Below are 18,856 nucleotides of genomic sequence, written 5' to 3'. Positions count from 1 at the left end.
ACTTGCTAAAGAAGAAATAAATAAAACTGCAGACTGTGTGATCTCTTCAAAACACGACAAGACAGCATTTAACAGTAAATATAATACATATCTGGAATCATACTTTGTTGGGAGAGGGAAAGGAATGACAGCTTTACCTAGTCTGTACGGAGTCCCAGGAGCCTTGTTGGACTCAAACAACAGCCCAGCATCGTAAAACACACTCATGCTGTCTTTCCCTCCACCAGGTGTGCAGCCTGTGTCGTACTTCTCCACTAGATCCCATACCTGAGCAGGGTGGAAATCATACACAAACAGTAAAAGACCTATTCTGATATATTGTGAAGAAGATATACTTGCACAATTGCAATGGGACACACTTCCTCATTGCTCTTTATATTATATCTTGAGATGTATGTGCAAGTAAATCATCAATCATTCAAATTATTACCAAAGTTGAAGCCGAATGAACCGACTGTCCTCAAACATATCTTATGAATAAAACTCTGACCTTGATGCAGAATTAGGGGCTGAAATAACAATCAGGATTCTCAAAGCCTGGATCCAGTATCTGCATAGGTTCAGTGTCACCTCAGATATACTGTATGGCTTTCTCACAATAAGAGGAGGGTAACACCCTGCTGAAAAAATGAACCACCCAAGAGGACTCGCTGATCTCCAAGATGGAAGATGAGTAATTGTTACAAACCCAGACTCAACTAGGTTGAGTTTCAAGGATGCAAAATTAATGATACAAAAAGTATTTTTATTTACTTTTTGCATCATTGATATTCTGATTGCGAGATCATCATTTAATAGAATTATTATGTTATATTTTGGACACTGGAAGTTATCTAATAGGCTAAATTAAATTTAAATTATGTAACATATCAAATTATCAGCCTCATATGTGACTGAATGGAAATGATGAAAAAATGATGCACAGAAATGACCTTAAGTGATGTGTTGCTCTCTGACAGACTCTCTCTCCGACTTTAATCATATCCATAATAAAAGTCAACGAGGCACTCTGTAGTTTTGAAGAAGAAATTCAAACTTTGAAGCTCGAAAGATGGCAGGGTCCGGCAAATATACACAAAGTAAAACAGTATGAAACTGTTGATGAAGGTTCTCAGTCATCCAGGTCATGGTAAATCTAAGTGCTGTATCGTAGGCAGCTGGACTCTGGACCGGACTCTCATCCAAGAGGCTTCTTCAGATCTGATTTGCTGGAGGGGAGCTGCAGGCTTTTTAAACTCTGTGTGAGAGTGTCCTTACAGAGTTGTTAAGGACACGTGTGAGCTCTGAGTTTCAGAGTCGTTAGGGCTACTTGTGGGTCGTTGACCCAACCGGCCTTCATGTGGGTTTCTAAGGCTAGGTGAGCCCAGGTGTGAATGGTTGTCTGGGGAGAGAGAACTCAGTACTGCAGTGTAGGTGGGTGAAATTTTTTTTAGAATAAATAAAGAAACATTAAAACAAAAAAGGCATTTTAAACTTTAATCGGATCTCTGTCTTCACTCCCGTATGAAACTCCAGTGTTGTTGTGATGTATCAGATAAGACCGATCAGTCGGGGGGCATGTTGGCCGGTAAAAAGACATTTGTGAAGGCTGCTCATGTTCTCCTTGATCATCGCAGCTCAGAGATCCGTCCTCGCTCCTCTGAGCACTAATAAGAGCTCTGCAAGATGGCGGGCCAGAGCAAGTGAAGATCGAGGATCGAGGAATTGTCAAATAAGGGGACTGGGATGTACCCATGGAGACAGACAACCACTCACACTCAGTCACTTCAGATAGATTTCATTGGCAGTGGTGGCATGTTCCCATGCTACATCACGACATCATTGATTAAGAGACCCCTACCAGCATAAATTACACACAGGATATTGATATTAACTGTATTTTTGTATTAATTTCTTTCTGGGTGGAATTCCCAGATGGTATACTTTATACTTGTATTCACCCCATCTCCCTATGGCTCTCCAGCACAATGCACTTTTAAATAACAAACTTAATTACATCATTTCGCACAAACTTGCACATATTGTAGATCAGGTGCAGTATCTTCTAAAGAGCGTAGTACTTTGTACATCAAAATATTGAACAGTGAATAGTTTACTGCAAGTAATATAGGTTTTAAATGTCAGAATAACGGAATAAAGAAATTGCCTTTTTTTGTGTGAGGCGGTGCTTGTTGTTTAGGACGTAGACGCCTTTGTCAACCGCCACCAGTCCCACGATGGCCTCTGGGTCTCCTGTGATCTTCAGATGAAACATACTGCCAGGCTTATAAGAGTTAGCAGGTTTGGTTGGTTCCAACTTCAACTAAAGGAGATTTAGCAGGACAAATATGCACGTTTGTATTTGTTAAAACAACTGGATAAAAAACACATATGCATACTTGCATTTGCACCTTGAAAAATACAATTAACTATCAGTTTGTGTGTGGGTGTCTTGTTTACCCGATTCAAATTTGCTACATCAGTGTTGTGTGTCTCACCGAGCCCATGCAGGAGTCCTCAACATCCACCCAAACAGAGTCTGATACCACTTCATTGTCATTTGTAAAGTAGTAGGCTATGATGCGGAACGATGGCAGCATTTCTTTGCTAATGATGACTACCATGGATGTCAGCGCTCTTGTCTCATATCGGCCAAATTTCAAAAGTTGACCTCTGCCCAGGATCTAGTGACACAGATTTACACATTAGCATTTATCCAACATGCATGTACTGTATATGCTAAACATGTTGTGTGAAGCAGCACAAATACTCAAATCTCCACAAACGCACACACATAAACCAGCATTTTAAAAAATCTCTTACCAAGTACGTAATGTGGCCATCTGCATTTTGGTGCTGGTTGAGGGTGATGCTGATTTTAAGATTGTCTCCTACTTTTGCCTCAGCTGTATCCACCCCTGCAATAATTAATTGCAAATTTAGTTCTAGCTAAACAAGGGATCCTATGTATGGTAGTTAGGTAGAACTTCCACTGTCATCACTGTCAAAACAGTCACCATGTTTCCATCTGATATGATTTCAGGTTCTTCCTCACCTATGTGTAGGTAACTTCTGCTTTTGCTGGTATATGGGTGAGCTGTCATTGTGGCTGATGCTTGGCTGACACCGGGAACGTTGGTCTTTGCCTACAATTAAACCCACGGTTAACATACACATTTTGTATACCATTTATGATGTATATAAAGTGATGTACTGTACATGCAGAATATCTATTCTTTCCTTGAGAGTTCAATGTGGTGCAACTTATCAATAGCGCAATCAAGGGAAAAAGAAATCATTTGAAAATACATATGCAACATTAAAAAAAGCTGCAAATAAATAAAACACAATTAAGTACATTTAGTATATTACATAAAGAAATGAGCTGCAAATGCAAAGAACCAAGAAAACAGACAAATGTAATGCAAAACAAAATTAAAATGTCTTTAAAAAACGCTGAAAAATATGTCAACCACATGTCAGTGATGTTTTAACATTTAGTTCAGATGATTACACTATTAAAGATCCCATATCATACTTTTATTTTAGTTACCTACTAGAAAATGTGTGCATGCTTAAATGCTCAAAAAACACATTATTTTCCTCAAATTGTCCATTGCTGTAGCACCTTCTTTTTGAACACTGTTTTGGTGCCTGTCTCTTTAAGGCCCCCTCCCCCGAAAAGCCTGGTCTTCTCTGATTGGTCAGCTCACACAGGCCTGAGCCGGCACCACCCACTGTGGCAAACCTTTGTAATTGCCATTAGAGTACTGTACCGGCCATTGTGAGGATTTTCTTTGTCCACTGGCAGTATTTTGAGAAAATTTGTCCATTAAGTGTAGGCTTTTCTTTGCTAAACCTGGCTTTAATGCAAAACTTTCTTGAAAAAATACAAAAAATACAAAAAATAACAATTTCAGACACTCACAGTAATTTTCAGTGGTTCAGCTGTTCTGTTTGTATTGATGGGAAGCCGAGCGATGCCATTGGCTGCAGTGAGGCCCCGTGCTTTTCCTGGATCCAACACCACCTCAACACCTTGCGCCGGAGAGCCGTCAGGATTCACAACTTCAATCTTCCATCCAAGAAACAGAAACAGTGAAAAAGAAGACACCCAACTACACCAGAACATATGTTAATATATATGATAATGTAATCCTATTCTGTCTGTAAGCTGTAGTAGCTGTGCAGCAAAAAATTAACACATGAACACTTTTCAAGTATTAACAGTTATTAAAATGATCTTTGGCACTGATGTAAGATGTGTATGTGTTATCCTAAAAAAAAATAAAAATAGATATTTAATGATTATGCATATTTTTTTTAATGTGCGAGTAAATGTGTACTTTACCACAACATTAAAGGGCGTATCTGGTTTGAAATATTTGGGCGATTTCTTGAAGTTGATGGTATAAGGTGATGTGACAATCTGGATCCCTCTCAACTCTGCCTCTACCATTTCACCACCTACACACACACACACACAAATTATTATACTGTAAAAACATTTTTATATTTGCTCTGTATTAAAGGCACCACTGGTTGTTTATCACTTTAAAATAGGAGTACTAATCCATTTTTTTAATTTGGTTTTCTATCAGGGAAATACAGGATAACATTTCAGGTCAATATTTTTTTTGCAATTTTACTGTTAACCATTTTTTGTAGCTATTATCATTCACTTGGTCCTATTTAAATGTAATTTTAATTTGGCAGCCTAAAAGTCTGTATATATTGGTTATTTTATTCATGCTTCATGGTAGTTATTTGGTGTTGCTGTCAATATGTTGGTGCCTGGTGTTTTATTTATTAAACACCAGTTCAGCTCGGAGAAGAAATTACATCTCCTCATCTTCATTCGTTTGTCCTGACCGATACACCATCCTGTTTACTGTCAAAACCTCACAAAAAACCTCTCCCTGGTTTCGCTGATTTCCAACAATATAATAAAACAGTAATGACAGATGCACAATGTACATATCCAGATACAATGTCTTTGTTTTCTTTCTCTCTTATTTGGGAAATTTGACACACTCATTATATCTTACTTGAGCCTGCTAAATCAGAAATTCACAAATTCAGAAACGGCACCCTGACGTTTGACCACACACGTACACAAACACTCATTGTCTCTTTCTTACCGCTCTCCGTCAGCACACTGACAGCTACATATATGGAGTTCCCCACCAGGTCAGTTATGTTTTGGAAGGTTTGTGTGATGTGCTCTCTCTGCAGTTTGACTTTCCCCACACCTTTGTTGATCTAATGTGACATAAAGTAAAAATGCATCTTGAAGCACACTAAGTGTGGCAGTTGCTAACTACTTAGCTAAATGTCAGAAATATGTCTGAAGTTACTGAGATGCAGCAAGCGTGTTAGTATGGGCTCACCGACACTCTCTGAAGAGAATTTGGAAAGCTCTTCTTTTGATCCTGATAGATAACCCCAAATACCACGTAGGCAGTCCCATCCACATCTTCATCGAACAGATACCTAAAACCACAAGAAAGGTGTTTATAGAAAGTGTCCTATGATGTAACGCAGGACAATCAAAAAGCAAATGATCTCAACCAGTTGTTCTCAACCTTTTTGGGCCAATGTCCCCGTATCCGTACACTGCTTGCACAATGAACTGCACCTCTGTTTACTTCCCGTGTCAACTCTACAGTAACATTACGTACACCTCCAACCTCAGTGATCACAGTGCTTTTTCATCCTTCGGTTAGTGACTTCTCCTGTCATATTTAGCCTTGTAGATATTGTTAACTGTATTTAATGCTTGTTTTTGTATATAGTGTTTTTAAATACTTACAGATAAGAAGCTTTATAACCGCATCCTGCAATCAGTTATTAACTTCCCCACCTATCTTAAATAGAACGACTTGATTACTTCGTCTTTCGCTGAATATTTGTAAATAAAATATTTAAGCCCTGTAAAAACTCAGGGAAAACTCTGTAAACTTGTAACTTGTAAATGGAGGTCAACTCTTAGGTCAAGAGGCCCAGTAAAACCTCTGAGCAACACACTTCACGTTCTCCTACAATCACTCTACTGATCAAATCGGTCTCTAAATCCACAAAACAAAGACCGTCACATACCTAGCTTTGATGTTGATGGTGAGTTCTTTATCTTCCACGTGAAAAAACTGTCGCTCATGCGTCAGTTTCACCTCAAAACTGGGCAGCACTGAAAAATTAAATGAATTTTATTGTGCGTACAATTCAAAGCAAGTGAATGATGTATAGGTTTGAAATAACAGTTCATGAGAGGAGGGACTCACCGTATTCTTTGACCTCGAACTCTGCAGAGTAGCTCTGCTGCGGGTTGCTGTGGAACTTCGCTACCACCTTCCACACCCCAAAGCTAAAACACACAGACAATAAAACACATACTCACACACACCAAGAGAACACATTTGAACTGACAAACACATTATTAAAATATTTGCAAAACCTTGACATGTGTTTTGTGGCCATCACTTGCTTGGTAGACTCTGTTTTAGATATCCAGGTAAAAAGCCAGAAATAAGATCCTGGTTGTCCAAAAACATTTAACCAACTGTAACTATCAGACCATCGTTATTGTAGTGAAAGACACAGTACAATAAAAAAAAACATGTTTTAAAAACTAATCCTGTTTTCTGTTATCACTTGTTGTATGCCAAATGTATGTCACATTTTGAGTAAGTTTTATTTTAAAATCCCTTTCTTTTCTCATCTTTTATTATGGCTTTTCTTGAATTCTAGGGCATGTACATACATGTATCCAGTGCGATTTGGGGTATCACAATTCACACATCATGTGAGACAGCATGGATCGATGTCAAACAAACAAACAAACAAAAAACTGGGCATGACATTCCAAAATTAATTCCTGTGAAATTCCACCAACATCTGTTTCTGAACAAATCTGAAGTGAGAAATAAGACTGTGTGTGAGCACCAAGCATCGATGTTGTAAACACCTTTCCTCATCCAGCCGTAGTTCTGCGCTCTGTCGGCTTGTCAAGTACAACAGCTTGATCCGAGATGCTGCGGTGGAGACAGGTCTCTGTGGGCACAACAGTCTCTGATGTCACATTGTTTGGCCAGCCTGAGTCCCATTTTGTCCATTTCCTTATCCTGTGACCGGACATTGGCCAGGAGCAGCCTTGAACTAAGATGGATTAGCATTGCCCTTTTTCTGACTCTCTTCCTCCCCGTGGTCCAGCTGGTCAGGTTGGAGGATCGAAAGACACTGTGGTTTATGATGGCCTCAAAGTCCTCTGCTCTTTATCCAAAACAACCTCTTTCTTCTCCAATGCTACCTTCCATCAACTATAATTCAGTGGACGCTAACAAGCTTACATGTCATCCGTGCTTTGAGTTGCACATGTTCTGCTGTCACATTCGTGGGGCTCTGTAAAACTTATGTGATGTGTCGGTCGTTAGTTCAAGCCAGTGGACATTTCTTAACTAATGCTAGCTACTGTTGCTCTCGGTTAGCTGAGCGGAGAGGGGTACTGAGATGAGGCACTCGAGAATAAATGTCACATCCTTTGGACCCGAGTCGTTCTCATTCCCTCAGCATGTGAGGGGAGTCAAGCTGTCCGGTTCTCAGGCCTGCACCATTTTCTCGTTACTGGAAACCATAGGTATTCAGTATATGTTGTTGCCTGTTGGAAGGGCGTTGGGCTGTATGGCTAAGTGTTAATTGAATCCTCTCGGTGTAACACCAAATAATTTTAGCAGTACTGCCAGTGCTGTCACAATTTGTTGACTTGTTTACCTGTCATTCATGCAAAAAAGACAAATGGACCACGCAACAACATAGTGCTTTTAGCACCGTGGGTAATAATTAATCTATAAAAGAAAGAAGTTCCAAAACAAAATACTGACCTGACAATTTCACCGAGCTGGTGATGCCCAGAGTAGACCCCTGATTTCAGAGTGACTTGCTCCTGTGGTAAGGTGATGCCATCAGGAGTCTAGAAATAGGAAAAACTTAAGAGCCAATAGATAGCCATAGCCATACAAATTCATCAGGTAAACTTTCCAAAAATGATGACTTAACATTATATTCTGACTTTTTCTGGGTCTGATTTTTAATGTGTTTATATTATAAATTCTGATTTTATGACAGATAGAGTGAAATACCACAATCTCAGTGACAATAGAAGCATCGGTATTGGTTGCATGATTCCTCTCCATGGGCTCCATGCTTGGCATCATTGCAAAAACCCGGTAAAGTACTGCCAAAGAGAAAACGAGAGAGACAGAGAAACAGCACAAGCTTATACTACATTATGGCCACCATCATATTTAGAATTAAATATATCAGTTGTTTGTTAACTTGTGTAGATACATTTTTTATCCATTATCCATGTAAATACCATAAATTATGAAGGATTGAATGAATGAAAGAATAAATGAGTGTCATACGTCCCCCACAGCGAAAAGCACCAGAAAAAACTAAACTTTGGTTGGGTTTCCCTTGGCAAAAAGGAAAGTATTGTAATTTTTTTTTATTAAAATACATACAAACAGATGGGAGTCTTTTTTAGGAGAGCAATGGAGGGTCATATAATGTTTCTTTTTGTGTATTTTACTTCAGCCTTCCCTCACAAAATGTATTATGTACAAGATATAAAAACAAAGGAACAAAAACTTGAGATCGTCTGGGGATCACACCGGCCACAACGCCTGTACCATGTTGATCATCTGACCCTTTAGTATTTAGTAGTCATTACAACATTATTACACGAGCAGTAAGCTACACACCTGTAAAGTTTTGTGACTGTGTCTTGTACAGTTGTGACGCTATAACAAGTATAAGTCATCAATCGCTAGATGTAAAAAGCTATTGTTAGGCTATGAACAGACTACATGGTGAGCACATTACTTAGACGTCACCACCACCAAGCTACTTACTACACAATTACTGCACACATTGACCGCCTGTCAGGTTAGTAGATGAGTCTCTGTTGAATGTCCCTGACAACTTCTGTAGTCTCATTGAGCCACTTGTTAGCAACCACCATTTTTAAGTCAGCGCTTTAAATTTCAATTATGGGGCATTTAATTATGTATTTTATGTTGTAGAACAAAATATCTAAAGCCTGTGGTAGCCACAGACTTTATTTCAGGCATTTAAATGAAAACCCTTTAGGGCGCGCTTTTTGCACACTGGTGCCCCACCGCTTACACCGTGCCCTTTAAATGTTTGTTTGCCGCTCAAACATCCCGAGTCCGCCACTGCTGTAGGTATCCAGAACAAACAAAAATATTTTAAAGTGCATTTATATCTCGTTTCCGCCAGCTTAACATATGCAGTATACAAATGAATTGGAGACCTATTCAACTATCGCTCCAAAGTTAAATGTTTTACAGTTTTAGCAAGGGCCACAAGGGGCACATTGCAACCATTTCAAAGGGTTTATCAGACGAGATACATACTTTCTGTGGTGAAATGATGAGCAATATTTCAGATTTTCCAATGTTTCCAGTCAGCCATATAATCGGACTTTTATGTGTTGCTGTCACTCTGTTTTATTGTATGTTTAAAAGAAGGAAAGTGACAGAAAAATAGACAGAGAGGGAGAGAAAAAGACATATGCCTGAGCGGAAAGCTGTTGTCAACAGTAGATAGTATTGACGTGTGTTTTGATTCCACTGTGTTTGACTTTTGAGCAAATTAGGGAATATTGTTGAGTTTCATCAGCGGTGATGGAGGACTGGACACACCTTTACTGCTGGGGGTGTAGAGGGTCTTGTCAGTCTGGATGAAGATGTAGCCAGACTGGAAGGACACTAAGACGACTTTTTCCAGCTCTATACCAGGGAACTGAGCTTGCAGGTACACATACTGCTTCAAGTCCGGATTCTTACTGAAGTCGCCAGCAGGGATCTGAAACCGGTATGAAGAGACACAAGCAGTGTGTGAGGAGCAGAACTGGGATGTATGATGTGAATTTATAGATGTTTTTTTTAAAAAAAGATCTCATGAGACACTTTGTGTCTTCATTTTTTGTAGAAAATGAGTTACTTTGAATAAGGTGATGAATGGCAAGCTAATCTACATTACTGTAATTTGTATGAGGTCCTGGAAATTCTTCGCCGCAGTAAGGGTCTTAGATGTGAATGCCAGCCTTTTGGTTTTGGTTGGATGGTTCTTTATAGTGATTTCGACCCTGTCTCCTTCGGAGCAGTCCTGACACTCCACAAAGATGTTCTCTACTGTTCCAACTCGCAACACATTGGGGGCAGACATGACCTTCCTGCAGAGCAGTGGCGAGAGGGGCAGAGAATTCAGTCACTGAACAGACACACAATTTATTCAATTGGCAGAAACTTTTGTCCAAAGTACATGCAAACACTGTTGGACTCAGTGGTGGTGATTGACCCCATGTTAGATAAAAACGCTGTAAAAGTTTGTCTTGACTAAGAGCCCACAAGAATCAATAAAACATTTCATCAGTTACTGTTATACTCTGTTTACTGTGTCTTGATTAATGAATCACTGAGCAAACTCAACACAACATTTAGGCCAATTTACTGGCATCATTTGAAAGTAAACTGTACTTTGACTTTTGTGACGAATACTGCAAACTGGATTGCAGCTTCTCATTTTATAAAATACAGAGGAAATGGGACTGAGTTAATCTCATATTGTCAAACAAAATACTTACCCCGTATCAATAACTCCTTTCTCATTTGCAAATGCAGACAATCTCTGGATTTAATGCTGCTACCATTACTGTTTTTTCTCAGTTGCTTAGACACAATCATCACGCCCATATATATTATACAGAACAGCTTTGTTTTTATTTGGGTGTGTGTTTATGTTAAAAAGGTCATCACTGTTTTGTTTGCTGTTTCAGCCTTTTGCAGGACACATTTGAGACCATTCGAGATGTATTCCCATTCTGGTCATCAAGACTATCTTGATGGATGTAGGTCATTTGAAGATTACAAATTAATATGAAACACATATACTGTTTGAGCTGTAAACACAATCATTTAAAAAGTGTTTTGAGAATTATTTCCATTGTAGTGGTGTGCAAAAGAAGCATTTTAGTTCTATGTGATTTTGAAAAAAAGAAGTGTGTGAAGGTAAGGTAGCTCTACTTACGATGAAGATACACCAGCCAGAATAGAAAAGCCCAGAAGGGCCAGCAGCCACAGCTGGGTCCTCCGACCTGATCCCATATCTGCTGTCATTGTACACTCTTGCTCTGCCACACTCTCCTTTATCCACCCGACTCCCCCCTCCTGCACCTCCTTGTTTGCAATACCATCAGCAACAGCATGTGGGACTGACTGATCTCTGACAAAATGACATATGATCATCGACAAAGTGATTACACGTACTTAAAAAGGCTAGATCTAGTAGCAATAAGGGACAGAAAAAGCGTTGAATGAGAGAGATTCTTAAGTGAATGGTCTTACACTAATATATTTATATGTATGTCTCTTTGCCATAGTTGTTTTACCCGAGTAAGATTTCAGACTATTACTTACTATTACTACTATTACTTATTACTATAATTTCTGGACATTTTGTGCCTATTTTTGACGCTCGTTACCAAAAACACCAGGAGCAAAGACAGAATTTTTTTTTTATCTGCAAGCTTTGTAGAATATGTGACAGATGACTACTTCAAACAACCTTTCCCCCTCAGTGTTATCATTATAAAACGGTAACATGTGTATTGCTAAATAATTGTAAAACAGAAAGAAAATGTGGAATAAGGCACTGAGCTGTGTCATTTTGCAGATGTGCAATAGGCTGTGAAACTATGGAAGCAGTGGTATTGGGGCTGATCTGGGCAGATTTTATTTAGAGCATGCCTGACCGATACTATACTGTTTATGGGTATGATGCCATTATAAGGGAGTAGTAAACAGAAGCAGTAAACTTTATTGGGAATCTAATAATTATAAATTACCCCAACCACCTTTTTCTGCATTATAATCTCTAAAAAAAATTTTTTTAAATAAAATCTGACTACTTTTTAATAACAGACAAATCACGTCTAGTTCTGACCTCCTTTGTTATAAAGTAAGGCTTATTGAGTGTTGTTAGTGTACCCTAAAATAAAGTGCGATAGTATCACAATCGACACAAATACCAAATGCAAGTCTTTGAGCAAGTGGAGGGTACATGAGAGAGAAATGAAACCATCGACACGAGCAGGAATCAGCTCCCTATAGAGACTGGTGGGGGGGAAAGTGACACCCCAGACAATGCAGGCGTTATCGGACTCCAGGAGATGGCAGTAATGCAGCACGAAGGATGCAAGCTGCCGTGAAACCTCGTAGAAGAAGAAGCAGCAGCAGCAGCAGCAGCAGAAGAAGAAGAAGAAGTAGAAGAAGAGGCAGAAGAAGGTGACGTACTTCCTGCAGCCCAGCCGCCGCCGGGTCATGTTGGTGTTCTTGGAGAATAAAAGACTCGTACTTTAACTTTCAGTCCTGAAGACAGACGGCGCCGAGGCGTTTGAGCCGACCAGGAAACACAGCGACAGCGAAGTGAAGAGTGACTCGTTGGACTTTGTGGTCGTAAGAGAAAAGCTCATTGTTTCTCCAGGTCCCGGTGCTTTAGAAGACAACGCTATGGCCAAGGTGCAAGTGTTGAATGTGGCTGTGCTGGACAACCCGAGCCCGTTTGGAAACCCGTTCCAGTTTGAAATAACGTTTGAATGCATGGAGGATTTACCGGAAGGTGGGTATTGTTTCCAACGTACGTGTGTATGTATAGTGTTAGCTGCTGAATACCAGCTACCTTTCTGTGCGCATTCTTCGTGATTGGTTACTTATACATTGCAGGTTGGTGGGGTGCGTCGTGAGTAATCGATAAGCCCGCTGTTTTCTTTGACGATGTACCACTTGTTATTGTCATCGGGGCTGGTTAGTGATATTTCATTTGACAAGTGGTTGAAAATTGGCGCTGGCGCGTTTGTGCACGGACCCCGCCTCCAGCCTGCAGTGATTGGATCTGGGTCGTTCCATGAAGCTTTTTCCGAGAAGCTGATTGGTTAATCGCCGTGCGTTACTGTAGTAACAGACAAGCTCGAGAGTTGCCGCGAACTGCAGGGAAAGACGAGAGGGAAGCAGTTGCTTGTAAGCTGGGAACGCATGGAGTGGTGACAGCAACACGGTGAAACTATTAAGTGGCATCAGCCTATTGATTATATACTACTATAAAGTATTTCTGATTCTGATTGTAGGGCTTTTTTAGTTCATGATGACATTTTTCTTTTTTTATTGATGGTTTAGGACGTCGCATTAAACAGTACTGTCTAGAGAGTACATACTTTCATTAATTGTCAACTCATGAAGCAATATCAATCAACCTTTACTTATACTTGATGTCGATATTAGATCACTTTAATTTTTGATGATCTGTTTTTTGATGTCACTTAATACAACAGTCGAATTGCTACAACATAACTAATTATTAAAGTGTTATGTGTTTTATTATATTTCAGGTATAGATGGGTATTCATATTATATTATCATGATATGACACTATATAGGGTCTTTCGATTTTGGATATTGTTATATCCGAAGTGTTGTCATTTCCTGGTTTTAAAGGCTGTATGGCAGTAAAGTGATGTCATTTTCTGAACTTGCCAGACTGTTCTGCTTGATCTAATACTTGTCTTTACCCACTCAGTCAATACACCCACATTACTGATGATTAGTTGGCAAAATTCTCATTGTGTTTTTGTCAAAGCACCAGTAGTCATCCCTGCAATATTGATATTGAGGTATTTGGTCAAAAATATTGTGATATCTGATCTCGTCCCTAAGTCCGAACATATCTGAAGTCCCTTTGAGGAGATTTCAGAATATCAAGATGTATATCATGCATCACAATGTATCACAATATTACTTTAAGGCCATATCGCCCAGCCCTAATTTCAGCCAAGTCTAGGAAGCTGTTTCATACTTGCATTTGAACAGAGACTCTTAAAATTGTATTTTTGCCGAGTGAGCAGCCAATACTGTTGGAGAAAATATAGGACATCAACATCAATCAACTATGAATGAATCTGTGCTATTACTGCAAATGGGGGCACCACATTGCACTTGAAATGAAATTCTGTTCCTCTTAATTGATTTGCGTTTTTACCTATCCTGCTACCTGAACTCAGGGTATCTGCTGATACCAATTCCATGACGCCACACCAGTTTTTATACAGTGTATCTCCCAGCGCAGTGTCAATAGATGGAGCTACTACCCATTCATCAATATCATCACCTGTGTATAACTCATATTATTTGCAAACAGAATTATATCTTTAACTCTCATGATTGTTTTTTATGTCAGATCTGGAGTGGAAGATCATCTATGTGGGTTCAGCTGAGAGCGAGGAATATGACCAGGTTCTGGACTCTGTCCTAGTTGGCCCGGTACCGGCTGGCAGACACATGTTTGTGTTTCAGGTTAGTACCTCTCATGCTGTTTCAAAATGCAGCTAGATCACAGACTCCATGAAATACTATAAAATACTAATCAAAGAAATGTAGGTGAATGTAGTTATTTTAATCCGACTCTTTATTTTTCTCGATGCTGCATCAATGGGAAGATTACTGTGCTTTACTTTGATGTGATTTCTTCCTCTTTGTGTTCCTGTCACAGGCTGATGCTCCTAACACGGGGCTGATTCCAGAGAGTGACGCTGTAGGAGTGACTGTAGTCCTTATAACCTGCACCTACCGTGGACAGGAGTTTATCCGCATCGGTTACTATGTCAACAATGAATACACAGACCCTGAACTAAGAGAAAATCCACCTCTAAAACCAGACTACACTCAGGTAACACACACACTCACAGATGACAGTCAAAAATTTCTGTCATGGATTGAAGTGTAGGGGTTTTAGCTGAGACACCCAGTACAGTACATGGGCCATGCTTGTGAGAAGGATTTAGTGGAATACATTAACGGTTTTCTACTGCCCTCTGCTGCCCTGAAATTGAAGTTACAGGCAATAGTAACATCAAGATAGACATAACATGAAATGTTTTCCCTCACTGTAAAGTAGGCATCATTTCAGTGGCTATGTACATGCATTTTATCATTTTTTTATTAATCAGTAATAAGGAGGATTGATCTTTTCCCCCTTACTCTAATTACATAGTCTTAAAAATCAATAGAGACATTTTTTAACCAGTTGTTGGAAACTGTTAAGCTAGTCTTTGTTTCAATCTAAATAGTTAAAACATGACACTGAGGTTTTCTGCTTATCTTCTAAGCTTCACTTGAGCAGTATGACATTTTAACAAAGAGAAATGGCTTAAACAGAAGGCCTGGTCAAAGTAGCATGGGAGCTTAAGTTTTTGAATGCTTACAAAACGTTGATTAAAACAGATTAAAACTTATCTTTTTGAGAAGTCTGGTAAATAAGTTTAAACCAGTGGAACAGAAGCCATCTCGTAAGTGCAAATTACTTTTAGAACAGGCTCTCTGTGTTATGTACATGGAAAAGTAGCCGTATTCACCTGACACAGATCCGGTTTTTAATCACTATGTTGTTTTAGGGCTGCAAAGATTAGTCAATATTTCAAGTAGTCGATCGAAAGAAAAATTGCTTCTTAAACGTAATGTTGCTGCTTTTCTTTGTCATTTATGACAGTAGATGAGTGTCTTTGAGTTTTGGACTGTTGGTTAGACAAAAGAAGCAATATGAAGACGTCCCCACAATTAAAGGGAATTGCACTAATTTAAGACACCGATATTGTGATACACAATATATATCTCTGATAATAAAGTCTCATATAATGATAACAACAACTTTAGAGAAGCTTTATAAATCTGACAAAGTAATCCATGTGATGCCATCAAGGTCGTCTCCTCAGTTTGGGCTTGGAGCCATATAGAATCCATTATAGAAATTGATCCATATTTAAGACTAAGAGTCAGAATACCTCAACCAACTGCTTTCATTTGGACCGTTCTTCACAACCCATAATTCTGACCTTTTACCAATGTTTGCTCTCTTTCCCTCAGCTCCAGAGGAATATTTTGGCCTCCAACCCTCGTGTCACCCGCTTCCATATCAACTGGGAGGGCTTGGCAGACAAGATGGAGGACTGCGAGAACGTTGACCCATCACCCAACGTCAGCGGCATGCTCCCCCCGTCATGTATACCCGGGAAGATGCCACCTCTTGGACTGATGCCGGACAACTCCATGGACTGCATGTAAGAATTCTCAGATTAAGCTGATGGACAGGAAGCTCTTCTTATCTGTACACTCGCCGTCATCACAAACACCAGTTGGACGAGGAGGCAATGGACGCATCTACGTAACTTGGACATCAACAGGAAGCAGGGACATTATTTTTCTACGGCAAACACAAACGGGATGTGGAACTGTTACAAACTGTTTTTCTTTCTTCTTCACTCTATCTTTCAAAACACACACACACACAGAATGAGAGAGAGATCTGCACAACCAACATTGCCTTATTTATCTGTATCTGTCTCGGATGATGTCAAAGGTGAGCTGGAGAAAGTTTCCGTCATCGGGTGGGGAGAGCTTAAGATGAGACCACCATATCCTCACAGCCCTGAGACGTGCAAGACACACCTGTTGGGTACCCATTACCGGCTGGTTATTTTGTTCCCTTGAGCGCAGATCAAAGCTATGGGCAGTACTTAATAAATACTCTGTATGTCAGAATAGATGTAGCACTAGCCGCTTACTGTAAAGAATGTCATTGTTCTGAAGGGTTGTCTCATTTGATGTAGATCTGCAGCATCGAGAGAACCAGAGGAAAACAATTGGATTGAAATGTGGCCCACGTTCAGGCGCCTGTTGTAGGACGTTGTACTTCTTCAAGCAGACCTCGGTTCAGATTATGTTCTTAAAAATGTTACATCAGATGTTCTTTAATTATGCTCAAAACAAGTGGCTAAAGGAGACACAGGTGCCGTATTGCAGTCAAGTTGTTTAGATGATTTAAGCATAATGTAAATAATGTTTTCCCAGCGCTTATTTCATCTTCAGGATGAGAAGACGTGTTTTCTTTTTGTACTTACTATATATACTCTGCCTCGGTGTTTGTAACAGCAGCCATGGGGTTAATAAAGTTTGTTTTGTGGACCTTGTGCTGCTTTCTGGTAATCACCACATCTTCACTGCTTCCCACCTCGACTACTGAGTGAGGCAGCACAGCAACAGCAGAGAGATTCGGCACGTGTGTGTTTGTGTGTGCGCGTGCATCGGCCCACTCTCCCCCCCCTCCCCTCCCCACTCTGGCTCCTTTCTTTTTTCCAATTTCATTCATAAAATGCAGCAGTATCGCTCCGCCATTTTCACTCTAGCCTCATGTTGCTAGGTAACTGGAGCTCCAAGAGGGAGGGGGGGACTGTCTGCGATCTCTTCTTAGTTGAGGGGGACTGACTGCGCTGTCCGTCCATCTGTTACCAATGTCTGCTTCTCACATGTCTACACTGTTTAGAAAGACTGAAATTTGAGGGTAGAACAGAAGCCAGGTTAAAGAAAAGCATTTTTAACAGTGCATTTCCATATTTTGCGTTGAAATACACATGTGGCATTCCCTGCCCTGCCCTCTAATAGCTGCCTGTAGTATTCGATGGACAACACATTATTCAAAATGATTGTGATAACTGAGTAAGATAAGATGAGAAGGTTCAAGCTTCTCAATTGTGAAGATTTTCTACCTTTCTCTCTATTATTTCACTGTAAATCGAATATTCTTTGGTTTAAGTCTCTCTGAGCATGATAAAACCCCACAGAGTTGACTGAATATGGAAGGGATTGTAAGGCAAGATGTCAGCCATGGTACTTTGTCACATTTCACGGACTGTATGTTTAATTCTGAAATTAACTGACAACGGAAAAAAAAATAGTTGTGGCCAAAGATTGTAGTTTTGAAATCCACAGGGGCCGGAGACACAGCATGAGGAAATCCTCCATGACTGAGCCATGCCCATGTCACACCATATAGGTCAGCCAAACGCTGATGATGGTTGCTCAAAGCTTGTATAATCATTTTAAGAATGCACTGGGATTTCGCATAAATGTAGGGCATAAATATCAAAAAAAGACAGCTGTGGTGATATTGTGGTCGCAGCCCCTTCAGAGACATTATTTGAAGGTGTCAGATCCTCTAGTAGCTGCTGCGCTCTCATGTTTTAGGCTCCTTTTCTGAATTCTAGATTTTCACCAACACGAGCTCAAATTATTCAAATCATTATTGAGATTAGATATTCAGATGCAAATCCATGTGAGATTGTGCCTTTTCGGGATCCTGATAATAAGGGGGCCCTTGGGCATCTGCTGCCCCTCGCCCTGCAGGTGACACCAGATGTGGGGCGAGGGTGACAGAGATGCTCGAGCTGTACACGGTGCACAAGACAGCATGTGACGCTGCTTGTTTTCATCCAGAACCCGATTGTAAAGAAGATTGTCTTTTCTTTTCTCTGATTCATTCCCCACCAGATAAACTCTTCCCTCGACGCTCGGCCGTCTGCGATCTGTTCAGAAGTCCTGCCAGCCAGACCGCGCCGCGCGTGCGTTAAATTCTGACCAACATTTCTAAAAATAGCTCGCGGTTGACGTCACTCAGCCAAACGTGTATCAGTCGCTTGGCGGCGGGTGGGGGGTGGGGGGGTGAGGGAGGTTTTTTTCCCCCTTTTTTTGAGACGATTTTGGAGGGGGGGGGCATTCCTGTCAACCGCCGCTGACAGCCAATAGATGCCCTCGCATTTGCCGAGATTCCCACGGTTCGGCCGCGCCAAGCCAATGGAGGAGAGAGACCGGGGAAGGTGGGCGCGTACATCGTCGGGAGGAAAATAATCGGTGACGTTCCCCTCGCTTGCTTTTTGTAGGGCGGCGGGACTCTGCCGCGTTTGATGGATCGCGAA

At 40.4% G+C, this 18,856-nt stretch overlaps 2 protein-coding genes across 2 annotated transcripts in view; one reads left to right on the top strand and one right to left on the bottom strand.

The window, feature by feature from the left end:
- LOC141000905 (complement C3-like) overlaps positions 1-11,194 on the bottom strand; it is a 31,182-nt gene extending 19,988 nt beyond the window's left edge. Inside the window, exons 1-16 of the mRNA XM_073471793.1 lie at positions 11,089-11,194; positions 10,042-10,234; positions 9,702-9,864; positions 8,115-8,209; positions 7,857-7,945; positions 6,261-6,343; positions 6,079-6,166; positions 5,370-5,472; positions 5,121-5,241; positions 4,331-4,446; positions 3,908-4,054; positions 3,035-3,125; positions 2,803-2,897; positions 2,478-2,663; positions 2,147-2,302; positions 138-267 (exon numbers count right to left, since the gene is read on the bottom strand). Coding sequence (XP_073327894.1) covers positions 138-267; positions 2,147-2,302; positions 2,478-2,663; positions 2,803-2,897; positions 3,035-3,125; positions 3,908-4,054; positions 4,331-4,446; positions 5,121-5,241; positions 5,370-5,472; positions 6,079-6,166; positions 6,261-6,343; positions 7,857-7,945; positions 8,115-8,209; positions 9,702-9,864; positions 10,042-10,234; positions 11,089-11,177 — 1,945 coding nt within the window. The 5' untranslated portion in view covers positions 11,178-11,194. The remainder of the gene's footprint in view (positions 1-137; positions 268-2,146; positions 2,303-2,477; positions 2,664-2,802; positions 2,898-3,034; positions 3,126-3,907; positions 4,055-4,330; positions 4,447-5,120; positions 5,242-5,369; positions 5,473-6,078; positions 6,167-6,260; positions 6,344-7,856; positions 7,946-8,114; positions 8,210-9,701; positions 9,865-10,041; positions 10,235-11,088) is intronic.
- A 1,146-nt stretch (positions 11,195-12,340) lies between these two features.
- asf1bb (anti-silencing function 1Bb histone chaperone) lies at positions 12,341-17,069 on the top strand. The gene is made up of 4 exons (XM_073468192.1): positions 12,341-12,678; positions 14,290-14,405; positions 14,602-14,778; positions 15,972-17,069. The coding sequence occupies exons 1-4, from the start codon at positions 12,570-12,572 to the stop codon at positions 16,167-16,169; spliced, it is 600 nt and encodes a 199-aa protein (XP_073324293.1). The 5' UTR covers positions 12,341-12,569; the 3' UTR covers positions 16,170-17,069.
- Positions 17,070-18,856: the final 1,787 nt, after the last annotated feature.

Source organism: Pagrus major, chromosome 1, assembly GCF_040436345.1.
Source record: "Pagrus major chromosome 1, Pma_NU_1.0".
NCBI classification, from domain to species: domain Eukaryota; kingdom Metazoa; phylum Chordata; class Actinopteri; order Spariformes; family Sparidae; genus Pagrus; species Pagrus major.
The sequence above is the reverse complement of the archived record's forward strand: the minus strand, read 5'-3'. Positions and strand labels throughout refer to the sequence as shown.